Source organism: Lynx rufus, unplaced genomic scaffold, assembly GCF_022079265.1.
Source record: "Lynx rufus isolate CCGP_SWC_20201006 ecotype Redwood Valley unplaced genomic scaffold, mLynRuf1.p SCAF_8, whole genome shotgun sequence".
NCBI lineage: Eukaryota > Metazoa > Chordata > Mammalia > Carnivora > Felidae > Lynx > Lynx rufus.
The window spans coordinates 113,913,427-113,928,014 of NW_025814896.1; the positions used below are offsets into that span (position 1 = coordinate 113,913,427).

General features: G+C 41.5%; 1 protein-coding gene across 7 annotated transcripts in view; it reads right to left on the reverse strand.

The window, feature by feature from the left end:
• The window catches only part of LTBP1 (latent transforming growth factor beta binding protein 1), a 406,918-nt gene that overhangs the window by 192,904 nt on the left and 199,426 nt on the right, over positions 1-14,588 (reverse strand). For all 7 annotated transcript variants that reach the window (XM_047068909.1, XM_047068908.1, XM_047068911.1 and 4 more), the window contains 2 exons: positions 3,406-3,630; positions 1,773-2,047 (listed from right to left, as the gene is read on the reverse strand). In XM_047068909.1, the coding sequence (XP_046924865.1) occupies positions 1,773-2,047; positions 3,406-3,630 (500 nt within the window). The remainder of the gene's footprint in view (positions 1-1,772; positions 2,048-3,405; positions 3,631-14,588) is intronic.

Sequence of the window (14,588 nt, forward strand, 5' to 3'; positions counted from 1 at the left end):
AGATAAGGGAAAAGTATTCCACGGAGTTTGAATTATTTGGGGAACTCTACCAATTATCCAGCTCGCTTTGACTGTACTGTCCAGCTTACGCTTCAAAGTAAATAGTTTGTTTTTATCCTTTCTAGTTCGCAATCCTCAGCCTACTATTATACAAAACTGGTAAGTTTGTTAATACCTCATTTTCTTGCTTTTTAGGCTCTGTGTCCAACTTGGAAATTAGGGAGAAAGATACTGGGCACAGAGTTTTAAAAGGACCTGCCTTTTCCTTTCTCATGACCAATCTAAGCTGGAATGGCTAAACAATGCAAACGGCACTCCAGTCTTTACTTCTAAGCTACATTTAAATTGATGATGTTCCTTCTCCAAGAAGCATTTGCTTAAACCTGGTCTTCAACTGAGGAATGAAAAGGTTCCCTTCAGTGAGTATTTCAGGTATCTGTAGGCAGACAACAAAGGTGGTGTTTGGGGGATCAAGCCTTCCTTGCTTTACTAAAATTACAGGACATAAGCAATCACCTACTCTATTTTTAAGTTTGACTATCTGGATAGATAAGTACCTTCTGAGCTAATATTTGCAGAGTTCTACAACATTTGCAAAGCAGACACATTACATGTCTCATCTTGACAAACCCCCATATTCTTATCTCTACCTTACAGATAAGGAAGCTGGTCTCCTAGCACCTACTGCTGGGGCCATAGCTCTAGCCAAGACCTTTAACTCTATTCACATGGGTTCTCTTTTCTAGCTGGGTCTATAAACCAATTTTGTTTTACTGCCCCAGAAGAAAGATTACAACCCTACCATACACTTGTCTAGTACCTAAAAAGCATTTTCTAGGTTTCTAAAGCAGTAACAATGGACTCTATTACCTACAAATACTTCACACACACACTAATTTTCTAATAATCAGGTAACAACAGAGGAATTATAATACATTTATCTCACCGACTCTTCTCTTGGGGGATCCAAACCATATGAAATGACAAGAGCAGAACCACAGGAAAAAGCCACAACATTATCATGTGATCCCAAAGCAAGTAGCACAACATGGTTGGGGTAGAGGAACCAATATATTTATATTGTCTTTGCTATGTATATTCAACAGTGAGTTTTAAAGAAAACTCAGCCTTTCTCTCACTTTATGATATAAATATAGGCCTAAAGTGACGTGCAAATTCAATATTAAAATGCACGTCAAACAATTCCTGCATTGCCATGGTAGTTACGAATTTTTATTAGCAGAAAGAAGATGCCAAGTTATCACTGCACAAAGGGGTCAAAATTCCTCTGTACCTACAACCTACAAACTGTTGCAAAAAGGCATAAATGTTTTCAAACATCTTTGCAGAATACATCTCACATCCCATATCTCATGCCTGACTTATTTTATTCACAGATCACCTTAAGTGAAAAAATATATAAACAGGCAATCATGGACTTCTGGAAGCATTTCCAGAAGATCACTACTTAATATTATAGACTGAGTTCAGCAAACTTTTTCTGTCAAGAGCTTTACAGGCCTTATTTCAGGATTTGGGGACCCCATGATCTCACCAACACTATGTAACTGTTGCCAACAGCATGGAAGGACAGACAGTATGTAAATGAATGGATGTGGCTATGTCCCAATAAACCTGTATTTACAAAAAATGGGCCCAGGGGTCAGTTTGTCAACCCCATCTATTGAAAGCCATTTTGCCAAGTCTGGCTTTCCTATTAAAATGCCATATCTACAATGCATCACCCAAATGGGAGGGGCAATGTTGCTTACCTGTGACCCAATGGTTTCCTGGAAGCACCGGCCAAGCTGCGTCTTAGCAGCCACAGGGTAGACGTGGGGAATGACCTGCTGGTGAGAGTACGTGGAATGTACGGTCTGGGTCTTCTGGACGGGAAGCCCTTGGTAAGAGATTTGGGATTGGCCCGCTTGAGTTTCTTTTGTCTTCTGGCCTGTTGGGCCATCAATTCTTGAAACCTGATGTATCTGAACTGAAGCCTCCGGAGGGTGTTTCACATGGATATTGACTATGTTGGGAGGAAATTTCACTAAAAGAGATTAGGAGAAAATTTTAGTCGTGAATAATTAACAAGTGAGTCAGCATGAGAGCAAATACAGACACCCACATAAACTTTATAGTACACCTAGTGTGTATGTATTTTTGCTGCACAGCCATCAATTCTGGAGAATAAAAGGGTACACTCAAAACACAAATTAAACCTGGATTTGTGTCTTTTAAAGAGTAAAACTGGACGTATAAAGAGACTTAAAACCTTTCACAGTAACACATTCATGAGACAAGAATATTCGGGGGGGGGCGCTGTGTGGCTCAGTCGGTTAGGCATCTAACTCTTGATCTCAGCTCAGGTCATGATCTCGATGTTCATGTGTTTGAGCCCTACATCGGGCTCTGCGCTGATGGTGCAGAGCCTAGTGGGATTCTGTCTCTCCTCTCTGCCCCTCCCCTGCTTGTGCATGCACACGCATGCGCGCTCTCTCGCTCCATCTCAAAATAAATAAACTTCATGCTGCCTGTGGTCACAGGTGGGTACACTTTATCAAAGGACAGTAGTAAAGGCTCAAGAGTTTACTTTTGCATTTCTCAATGTTTCTATTGCCAAACTTGTAAGATTTACCTTTCTATGTCAAAAGAGGAAATACAGTTCCACAAGGCATAATTCCTTTATCCTGAATGTCATGGCATGTCCATACCTGTGGGACTCCTGAACTATGGAAACTACTTACACGTGATATTTTATATCTGTATTTACTTTCTGCAACTTCCAAATAAAATTTCATCTTCTGATGCTAACTAACATTCAAGTTTTAAAGACTAAAGGCCTTAACACTTCTCTGACCCCTTTTCAAAAACTGTTCATGTGTAAGAGATGCCAGGTTTGAAAGAATGAGTTAGTCATAGAATTTCTAAGCTCCAAGTGACCTACTTTACCTTCCTCTACAGATGAATAAATTGAAGCCCAGTGAGGTTAACTGATTGTTTATAACTAAAACCAAGCGCTCTTCAACTACAAACTACCAGCCGGTACTAGGCAATCCACTAGCTCATTAGTCCTATATGAGTCTGAACACTGCCTTGCTCATCTTTCTATTTCCTAGGCCCTGCCAGAAACATGAATGTAACAGCTCTTGGTGCTAAGAGCCAGCATAAAAGGATGGGCTCCTTTTTACTTTATTTCCTAGATACTAACTCTCTATGGCCTAGAAAGTACTGCAGCCACATACCTGAGCCCATATTCTGTCCCTGCCACCATTTCCCAGGCCACAGATCACGTACTTCTTTCTGTTTCAATACCAGTCCCGCCATCTGCAGATATGTGCTTCCACATGAGTCAGGCAGGTTAACAGACATCTGATGAATGGGCAAAAAGAAAATAAATAACCTTACCTTTGACTCCTTGTTGGCTAGTCATGGTCAGAGGCAAGGTATGTGTAGAGTGGACGACGTGCGTTCCCAATGCCTTGCCTGACTGCTGAGAATGCTGGTAAAGTTTAGGCACACTGGCACCATGGACTGGGATCTGACAAAGCTTCCCTGTGAAATTTGGAGGGCACTGGCATTTGTCTCTTGAACTGCACTGGCCACCATTCATACATGGAAGATGGCAAATTACTACAAGGGAAAAGAGAAAATGGGGAGAGGTGGGTAGTTTCTGAAATGCTAAGTAACAACCAATCAACAGAATCCCCAAAACCCACAGCCCATGATAATCATCATATTCCTGATGACTTTAGTAACAGTCAACAAAGAAGTCACTACACTATGAAAACAATGGACTATTACTATCTTTTTCTTCCCACCTAAAGTCATTTAACTCTCCAATTGCTTGTAGTTGTTCTCCCTGACAAGGGAGAGAATTGAAAGTAGCCACTCAGGATTATTATCTATCACAGTGTCCTTTTCAGTATCTGTTGCATCCTATAATTACCTTGATTTTGTAGTGTATTACTTGTTTGTTAACTGTCTCCATAGACTATAAAGTCCTTGGGAAAAAGTGATCTGTCTAGCTTAGTGATTTTTATATCCTCAGCACCTAGAATATTTCCTGGCACACAGCAGACATTATTTCCTCAAAGAATAAACAAAGAAACAAATGAGTGTTTAAAGCATCTCTTGATACGGGTATTCTCTTCGTAAGACATGGAACTAAGTGCTACCCAGAATCAGGGAGGAGAAGAGCCTGAATCCTGCTTTATAGGAATATGCAATCTCCTTGGGATAGACCACAGTGAAACTGAGAAGTACCAGAGTGATTAGTAGTATGGGCTTTAACTGATTAAGAATAAAGAAAGATAAAAGGACACATGGGGTAAAGAATTTTAAGAAGAGTTTTAAATTCTGGCTAAATTCAGCTTTTAGTCAACCTCCTAATTAACTAAAATTCTTCCTATCAGCCTCTTAACATAATCAGACTCCTACCAACTTGAACAGTAAAAGTGCCTCAACTCCATTTCCCTCCAGCTTCTACTCTCTTTTAAGTCTTCTCCTCTTTTAAGACCAACCTTTCAAAAGAACTGCCTTGACACACTATCATCTAGCTTGGACCAGACTGTGCTTCCCTCTCCCTACCTCTCTTCTACATGACACTACTCTTACCAAGATCACTCACGGGCTCCATGTTGCTAAACCCAATAGATGGATTTCATTTTTCCCTTGGTTTCCATCACATCTCACTCATCTATTTGTGCTCCTTCCTCTCAGACCATTGCAGAAATATTCTTTGCAGACTCCATTTCTATGCCTTTTAAGTACTGGTATGCTTTAAGGCTTATTCTTAACCTCTTGTCCTTACTAATTCTACACACGCTGTTTCTATGATTTTACTGTGTTAGATGGTGATGTCATCCAAATTGGTATTTCCTAACCAAAGCTTTCTGCTGAGTTCCAAACCGTCTACTACAATGTATCTTCGTGTAGATATTCCACACGTGACTCAAACTGGAAAGGTCCAAAATCGAACTCCTCACCTTCCCCCAATACTTCCATTCACCAAGTGGTCCTTAACAGAAACCAGACTGCTGCTCCCCCATTTCACCCATCCAAACGTCCAGGCCTAGAACTCCTCCCTTGTCAACATTCATCAAGTATATCCATTTCTCTCTCATCACAGGACCTCTGTTCCTTGTGAAGCTTTATCACTTATAAATCTCACCTCATTCTCTTTTACTCCACTACACTGACTTTCATTCATTTCTTCAGTTTGCAGAGAACCTCTTGTGCTTTATCCACCCTGTGTCCTTGGCTTGAACCCTCTTTCCCTTCTCTCCCCCTCAGCTACCTAACTCCTACTTATCTTTTAGACTCTGTTTAACCCTCACCTCTTCTGGAAGCATTCCCAATTGTCCTTCATCTGGGTTTGATACCCCTCCTCTGGACCTCCATGGGTTCTCATTGGCTACTCATCACAAGTAAGCTCACTGAGCTTACTACCGCATGAGTTAGTTGTCTGACTACCTTTCTGTATGCCTCATTCAACTAGAGTTCTGCGATCACGGGTTTCCTCTTGGTATGTTTTACTTCCAGCATGTAGTTCAGCTTTTAGAAGAAAGCTGGAGAGGCACCTGGGAGGCTCAGTCAATTAAGCATCCAACTCTTGATTTCAGCTCAGGTCATGATCTGACAGTTCATGAGACTGAAACCACGTCCACCTCTGTGCTGAGAGTGTAGAGCCTGCTTGCGATTCTCTCTCCCCCCCTCTCTCTCTGCCCCTCCCCTGCTCTCTAAATAAATAAACATTTAAAAAAAAAGAAGAAAGCTGGAGATCAATAAAATACTGGATGAAGCAATCAAACAATTCATGCCTACCACTTTGGCAAATACCATTCTAGGTGCCACAGAAGATTCAGTCCCTACCCTTCAAGAACAAAAAAAAAACTGAGGCGCTAATACATGGTAACTACCATTACAGATAAGCATCTGTAATGCTGATCAATCGGAAAATATAAAATGTAAATCCTGTGGAATATCAGAGAAGAGAAAACTCATTTCTGGGAAAGTCACAATAGACTTTACAGGGATAAGTCTTTGGGACTTTGGGATAAGTCTTTGAAACTGGGCAAGATTCATAAACACAGAAGTGCCTTTTGGGAAAATAATGTGTGTAAAGAAGGAGGCAGGCATATTTGGGAGATAATGAGTATGGCTGTCTTGTTAAAACCTTGGGTTCCTGAGGCAAGGGGTCAAGTGATAAAATGGGTTGAGTCAAGTCAGACAATGCAAGCTCTTAAAGTCCTCCTGGTAAGAAGTGTGGGTTTTATTCTACAATCAGTAAGGGAGCTCGGAAGCTTCAAGGAGAGAATTCAGGAAGACTCAAAGACTGTTCCAGGAAGACTCCTCTTGTGATGGCATGTGAGAGTAGTAGGAATAGTGAGTGAAGGTGGGGAATTCAGTTAGGACACTACTTGAAATACAAGTTGACAAACACCCAGATTAGGATCACAGCAATGAGAACAGAGTCATACACAGATACAATGATAGAAGGAGAAATCAGTACAGCATGGAGATGGGACACAGGAAGTGACAAACGGGCTGCAGAAGAGAGGAGACGGCGGAGGAGGAAGGAAAGAGCCAGGAAAATGACCAACGTAGCTGCCTAGAAACTGGGTCCGGGGCCTGCCCATGCTGGATGGAATGTGACATATGCTTTCTCCAGTGCCTGAGGTGCTAGGTAAGAGGAGTCAAAGCTGACTCCATGTTGAGTCAAACACTTGATTAGTCCTAGTTCGCTTACGATTTCAATTTCTAAAACACATGGCTACAGTGGGTGTGCTCAACATGTAATGGGCAAGGAGAGCCAGGCCAAGATTTAAATGTACTACAAACAATTGACCGGAATAAGGCACTCTTCACTTTGCATAGTTCCAGTACTCTTGGATCTCAGTGGCCACGGTTTAGTTACGTAACACCAGTCTCCCCAATGACACAGTTCCAACTTTAGTTGTCACAGTGTATTAATGCTGAATTACATAAAGCACAAACTTTACTGCTAGCTTTTTCCTGCGTGAATGATACTCGTGGAGCACGAGCTCTCATCAGTCGTGCTTCTTCCAAGTCTGTCGGCAACTGGTCCCGGCACATATATTGTTCAATTCGTGCACAGACAGCAAACAGGGAGGTGCGTTGCCCCCTCATCTCAGGGTAATAAACTCATAGGACATTTTTACACAAGTGCATAATCAAAAGAGGGTATGGGGCCAACACAAAATCAAAGTGTAACGAAAAAATAAAAAGTGGTAACAGTGGAACTGAAATTGGAAAGTGTGATGAGGGAAAAAAATGAAGATGTCCCAGAGGAAGTGACATGGAAGGAACGCTCAGTTCACAGCTGTGAAAGCACCAAAGATAACATGTTTGGAGTGGATCCAAACTCAGGAAGGACCAGGACAAGTCACTGTGGCAGAGAAAAGATACTCCACGTCGTTAAGTTACACAACAAGATGAAAGCAAACTATTCAAACTACTCTTGATAAGTTCTACTCAAAGAAATAAAACACTAATTCTTAGTGTTTCTAACATTTTAAATTAAAGGGCATTAACATTAGTTGCACTTCTTTTTTTGCATTCCCCTATACATTTATAACTTACAATGAGGAAGCTTTCATGTTTTGACAAAAAAATTTTAAAGGTCACGGAACTGGTCATTTTCCTACTGATTATTAAGGTCATTTTGCACAGTTTCAGTCTGCAGATCCTTTATTTGGTCCCATAGTAGCATGTAAGGTAGATCCCCTAGGATCTATACTAAAATAACTTCATCTCTGTCTATAACCATCTTTTCTCTTCAAAGAAACGTTAACCAATTCACTTCCATGAGACATTTCTCGTATCAACAGATTTTGAAATCTAATATGAATTTAATTAGTTTTGTTTAAATCTACCTTTAAAACCCTGAGGCAGGTTTCACATAAGTGTTTCAAGGATGCACCAGTCTAAGGGGATACAGCAATAATCCAGAATAGAGGTCTAGTAACCTTGTGTGTCTCTCTCTGTTCATAAAGGAAAGTTTCTGCCTGACTTATTCTAACCAGTGAGAGGGCACTATTTATAACTATTTATGATTGAGAGGTAAACTATCTATTAGCCTATTCCAGCATTTTCTAAAATCTAAATTACAATATCAAATTCTTTGCCTCAATTCAGTAACTACACATTCAGTGCTTTGTGGCAGGCACTCTTTTTATAGTTCAATAGTCTTTTATGTCAAAGAAAACAAATTTAAAAATCAATCTACAACTTCAGGATTTAACTATGAATGGTTTCTTTCTGTTTCCAAATTCACGCCGCTCTCAAAACAATCATCTAGTGATATACAGTCTGTGCTGCCAGTGTTCTAGAAAAATCTCAACACATGAAGAGGAAAAAGAGTAAGTTATCTTTAAGGCTGACTTGAGAAGGCTGGTTGTAAGTCTAGCTATGGCACATATATTTTAGAACATGTAACCAGGAGGCGTAACGCAGAATGCTAAGAAATCCCATCTCTGTGGCGGCCTGACATTTTGCCGACCATCACCATAATTCACGATACTGCATCACATGGCCACCTAGGACCTACTGCAAAGAACAAGAGGTATATGGGTCCTCGGCCTGTTATTCCAGAATGTGTGATTTCATGACAACCACTCAATGTATCTCACAGTACTACTATACCAGGTCAAAATGAGCCAAAGGCTCCATGTTGGAAGAACAAGAAGTTGGAGGTTTTAAATTTGTCAAGTATTTGACTGTGTTCCACCATTCCCTCTGGTCTAGAAAACAACTTGCAGTACTCAAAAAATCGGGATGACACAACAGTCACATTTTGTACCACAAGCTGGAAGTTCAATGGATAGATATTAACGATTTGTATACAAATATGCACCAAATGAGTTTTCTCAAGACGCATACTAAAAAAGCCATATTCTCTCTTTCCTGTTATCTCAGTTGACTATAAAAATACTTGAGCTGCTTGTCCCCAAAAGGCGCCCTAGGAATGTACTTGACTTTCCTGCAGCAACGTCCAGGCCCCTCCACCCACCCCCTTGATTCTTGTGCCAGCAGACAGACCGTTTCAAGTTATTGCGGCTAAGGCGGGACAGGGAAAACAAACCTCTATCTGAAGAAAAACCTACATCTGTCATTTCACAGAACAGACACACACATGACTTTGATTTGAAGAACTACTTAAAGTTTCCCACTTGTCTCTGATTAGAAGAATAATGTTCCCTTAAAGGGTTTCAGCATTTTTGTTGATATCCCTTGGAGTATTTAAAACACACACACACACACACACACACACACACACACACAATATTTTTAGAAAGTAAAAAGTAAAAGTTACCACTTTATTTCTTCCCCCAAACATGCCTACACTGCCAGAAAGTGGGTGAACAGTGTCGTTGCTTAAAGCTTTTGGGTAACAAACATTAGATGATAATTAGATGCTACAAACTACACTTTAAGAACCTAGTCCACTGTTTTATTTATATATATAAATAAACAACTTGAATGTTTGCCTTTGAATTCAGTAGGCAGCACTAGAAAACAAAACGAAAACAAACAAAACAAAACCTGGAGCTGAAAGCGAACATGCTGGTCACATCCTTCTGACGCCAGAAAGATGGCGAACTGAGGGGGCCTAGCCCAACACAGGAGCCAAGGGAGAAAGCACAGAGATTAGTGGGCATTTACTAAAATCTAAGTGTGGGTCTTATTTATGGAACGTAGAGATTTACAATTGTTGTGTTCTAAAATTGCCTACAGCCAGTTCTTGGTTATCTGTCCACTAACTTCTAATGACTCCCAGACTCCACCAAGAATACATGTGAGATACAGTGGCCAGAAGAACCTGTCCAAGGAGGTGGCCTTTAAGCCTAAGAGGAGAAGAATCCAGTGATGTAACAAGTTGGCAGAAGAGTGTTTGCAAAAAGAAGAAATAACAGGAGCCAAGATCCTGAGGGCTTAGAAAGGCCTAGAACCCAAAAGGAGACTGATGTGGCACAAGTGTGGAAGACCAGGACAAAGTGAGAATATCTGGGGTGGAAGGACCAATACAGGTCAACTTCCGGTCTCTTCTCACAAGGATATAGGGCAACCAATAAAAGTAGATACAGTGAAACAGAGAAAGTATAAATAAAAACTTACAGCTCAGGACCAGGGCGGATAGCAATTACAGGAGTCTGAACCAGGCAAAAAGAAAGAGGAAGGGTTAAGTAACAAAAAGTAGGATCTTCTATTGTATACACATGAAATGTGCACTGTAAATGTGCATTGAGTTCCTGGATCTCACTTTACACTTTTCAGTAACTATTTAGCTAGATTGAAGTTAAATTCCAGAAGGTTTAATTTAAAACTCATTAAATATAGAATCATTCTGTTAGTAAGAGGATTTTTTTTAACATGTGAGAGAAGAGATCCGTGCTCTTGGTAATACATGCAAACGGGAAAAACAGAGTCCAAGGAAACCTTAGGCAAAAGGGCAAAGCTCTTGTTAAAAACGCGCCCACAGGGGGCGCCTGGGTGGCGCAGTCGGTTAAGCGTCCGACTTCAGCCAGGTCACGATCTCGCGGTCTGTGAGTTCGAGCCCCGCGTCGGGCTCTGGGCTGATGGCTCAGAGCCTGGAGCCTGTTTCTGATACTGTGTCTCCCTCTCTCTCTGCCCCTCCCCTGTTCATGCTCTGTCTCTCTCTGTCCCAAAAATAAATACACGTTGAAAAAAAAAAATTAAAAAATAAAAATAAAAAAAATTAAAAAAAAAAAAACGCGCCCACGGGGCGCCTGGGTGGCGCAGTCGGTTAAGTGTCCGACTTCAGCCAGGTCACGATCTCATGGTCCGTGAGTTCAAGCCCCGCATCGGGCTCTGGGCTGATGGCCCAGAGGCTAGAGCCTGTTTCCGATTCTGTGTCTCCCTCTCTCTCTGCCCCTCCCCCGTTCATGCTCTGTCTCTCTCTGTCCCAAAAATAAATAAAAAACGTTGAAAAAAAAATTAAAAAAAAAAAATGCGCCCACCACACTCTCCCCACCAGAGGGAATCTCTTCGTTTCACCTGCTCCGGTAATTAGGAAGACCATATGCATCCCATCCCCACTTATCAAATACTGGCGTATGTTACTGGGCTCCAGTTAAAGGCAACGCAGATCTCAACAAATGCAAAATATCAACCTTTAAACAAACAAGAATTCCAAGAATGTCATTAGTTTTTAATGCTGTGTGCATTAGCAAATGCTTCAGTACCCTGTTCTGTTTATAATCCAGGAGATTCGAAGCCGTGCCACACACATGCACTCTAGAGCTTCCAATTTGGGATGAAGCCATTCATCATCTCAGCTTTGTTTATGGCTTTCTGTTCCTTTATCATCAACCTCACCAAAGCAGCGAGCTATCAAATGTGATCTGCTCTAATACTCTGCATAACCTAAAGAGCTCCACTTATCGAGGATATCACAAAATTCTATTTCATACCCTTCACACACAGAAGCTGTCAGTGTAGCTATCTCCTAAAAATTCCCAAACACCAGGGCTCTTTAATCCTTGGGGGGGGGGGGGGAACACAGCAGCATTTGCAGACTGCAAAGTAAACACAAGAATCCTAGACACCTTGGGGTGGGTGGGTATCCTACAGAAACAATCTTTGAAAACTGAAGCAGATTTTTTCATTTTGTGGGTTACAGTGTTCCCATCTGCAAAAAGGGACAGCTCCATGATCCAATCTACAGGGGTTTTTTCCACTCCTGAAATTCTAGTTCTCAAAAGTCTAACCAACTTAGTTAACACAGTGCCATCCAGATCTCCTCATCTCATCTCCTGTGAATGGCAGGACTTAAATTTTAAAATGGGAAGAACGTGTATCCAGACCCTTGCAATTTGCGTAGATGTGACTGAGGTTTTCTGTTAAGTGGTGTATTTTACTGAATTATAATGCATAATCAGACACCAATTCAAATGTAAGTTTCATTCTTATTGCCAAAGCAGTTAATAAAATGCTCATGGAGTTAAGAAAAGCAGACTTCATTTGGGAGAATTATATAAGCATACCCCTTTGGGGAAATGGTAATCCTGCCCCCCTAATGGACAGTGAAACAGGTTTCATAAACATGGTAACAGGCTTCATCCTCAGAGACCCTATATTCTACAACAGTACTGCTGCAAAAATCTGCATAGAACCAATGCCATCATAAATAGTTATAAATAGTGCCCTCTCACTGGTTAGAATAAGTTGTATATTAAGTGCAGCCTGGCATTGTCTTTGATATCATTGCAAAATGCTTTCCCAAGAACCAAGCAAAACCACTTAAGCCTTGTAGCAAGTACTACCGCTTAAGCTACATACAACAGCATTACAAATAAAGGTTAAAACCTTTTTCATTTATTTTATGCTAATTTGCAAGCTCTGTGGTGTCTCAAGAGACCAAATTCGTACTCTCAGTAAGTTCAGTACTACCTGCTTGTTATTTGCCTATTCCTGAACCTCAGGAAAGGACTTAAATTAAATCTGAATTTAGAGTTTTAAAATATTTGCAAAGTCAAAGCCTTGACAATACATATCTGTCTTGAGGACATGAAGTTGCATTAAAACCTCTGACATCGGGGCGCATGGGTGGCGCAGTCGGTTAAGCGTCCGACTTCAGCCAGGTCACGATCTCGCAGCCCGTGAGTTCGAGCCCCGCGTCGGGCTCTGGGCTGATGGCTCAGAGCCTGGAGCCTGTTTCCGATTCTGTGTCTCCCTCTCTCTCTGCCCCTCCCCCGTTCATGCTCTGTCTCTCTCTGTCCCAAAAATAAATAAATAAACGTCAAAAAAAAAATTAAAAAAAAAAAAAAAAAAAAACCTCTGACATCACAGCAAATCCAAATTCTTGCAGCCCTTGAAAGTCTGGTTCAAATATGGCCTCCAAAAAGGGAATGGTCCTCCAAAGAAAGGAGCATGGTGCATAAGAAGAAAGAATTCTAGAGCCATTTGCCACTTCACGGGAGCACCTAACAACTTGTGTCACTTATCACTCTGCCTTGTATTAATCATTTTTTGTTCTTCCTTCTTGTACTTGATTTTGAAAATGGTAGGCAAGAGGCCATGGTGTTCTCATCTTTGCACCCCCTGTATCTCATTGCATGGTATTTTACAGATAAGAACTCACAAAAAAGAAAATGCACATCAAAACCCTAAAAATTCCAAATGTAAAAGAACACAATATGTATACACCTCTTTAGACACTCTCTTTCTTTTTTCTTGATACATGGTAACTTTAGCATCCCCTGTAGTTTCCATCTTGGTTCCAGGAAGCGCTGAGGTTTCCACAGAGGGGCTAGAAATTATCTCCCAAATAACCTAATCCAACCACTTTATCCTACAGATAGTGAGCTACAGAGACTGAGTGTCCTTAGCGCATCATGGCTGGGTAGTCACAGAAATGGCACAAGAACGCAGGTGTCCTAAATCCTGGTCCTGTGCTCTTGCCACACAGCCCTTAGGAGGGAAGACCCAAGAGATGTCCCTCAAATCTCACCACACAACACAGTCTTATCTCAAGCCCTTTTAAATTCTTCTTCCAGGGGTGCCTAGGTGGCTCATTCGGTTAAGTGACCGACTTCTGCTCAGGGTATGATCTCATGGTTCGTGGGTTCAAGCCCTGCGTTGCATTCTCTGCTGACAGCTCAGAGCCTGGAGCCTGCTTCAGATTCTGTTTCTCCCTCTCTTTCTGCCCTTCCCCCACTTGTGCTGTGTCTCCCTCTCTCAAAAATAAATAAACGTTAAAAAAATGTTTTATAGGGGCACCTGGGTGGCGCAGTCGGTTAAGCGTCCGACTTCAGCCAGGTCACGATCTCGCGGTCCAGGAGTTTGAGCCCCGCGTCGGGCTCTGGGCTGACGGCTCAGAGCCTGGAGCCTGTTTCCGATTCTGTGTCTCCCTCTCTCTCTGCCCCTCCCCCGTTCATGCTCTGTCTCTCTCTGTCCCAAAAATAAATAAACGTTGAAAAAAAAAATTTTTTTTTTAAAAAAAATGTTTTATAAATAAATAAATTCTTCTTCCAGAGGCTTGTTTCTCATAATTGATCATAATAGGGTTTGCTAATAAAGCCTTAACACAGATGGGAGGGTTTATCTTGTTGCAGATGAGGCAGACTCATGAACTTTTCCAGGGATCTAAATACATAGGTTGAATCACACCAGGGATCCTTGTTCTTTTAATAGATACATGGGTTTTCGGGGACATCAGAGGACAGACATCAGAGGAAGACTACGGGCAGATTCAAGAACACTGAAATGAAAAGGGAAATGAACAGGACTCGCTGCACAGCATTAGACAATTTCCATCACTGAGAAAGTTCGACTGCCCAGTGCTGCTCGGTCACTTGTCCCCAGTGAGCTCAGAAGTGAAGGCTAGAAGGTCAAAAACTAATGTCTGCTCATTCAATGAGGATTTAATGTAGATCTACCAGTGGCCATGTCCTATTCCAAGCGCTTGGCAAACGTAAGTCAACAACACAAATTCCCTGCTCTCCTGGCACTTAGCTTCTGTCATCTATGGTCCTTGTGAGAATCTGGGCATAAGCAGAATTGCTTTAGGGCCCAGGAGCCAATCAGCAGGACAGGGTCGGAGAAAG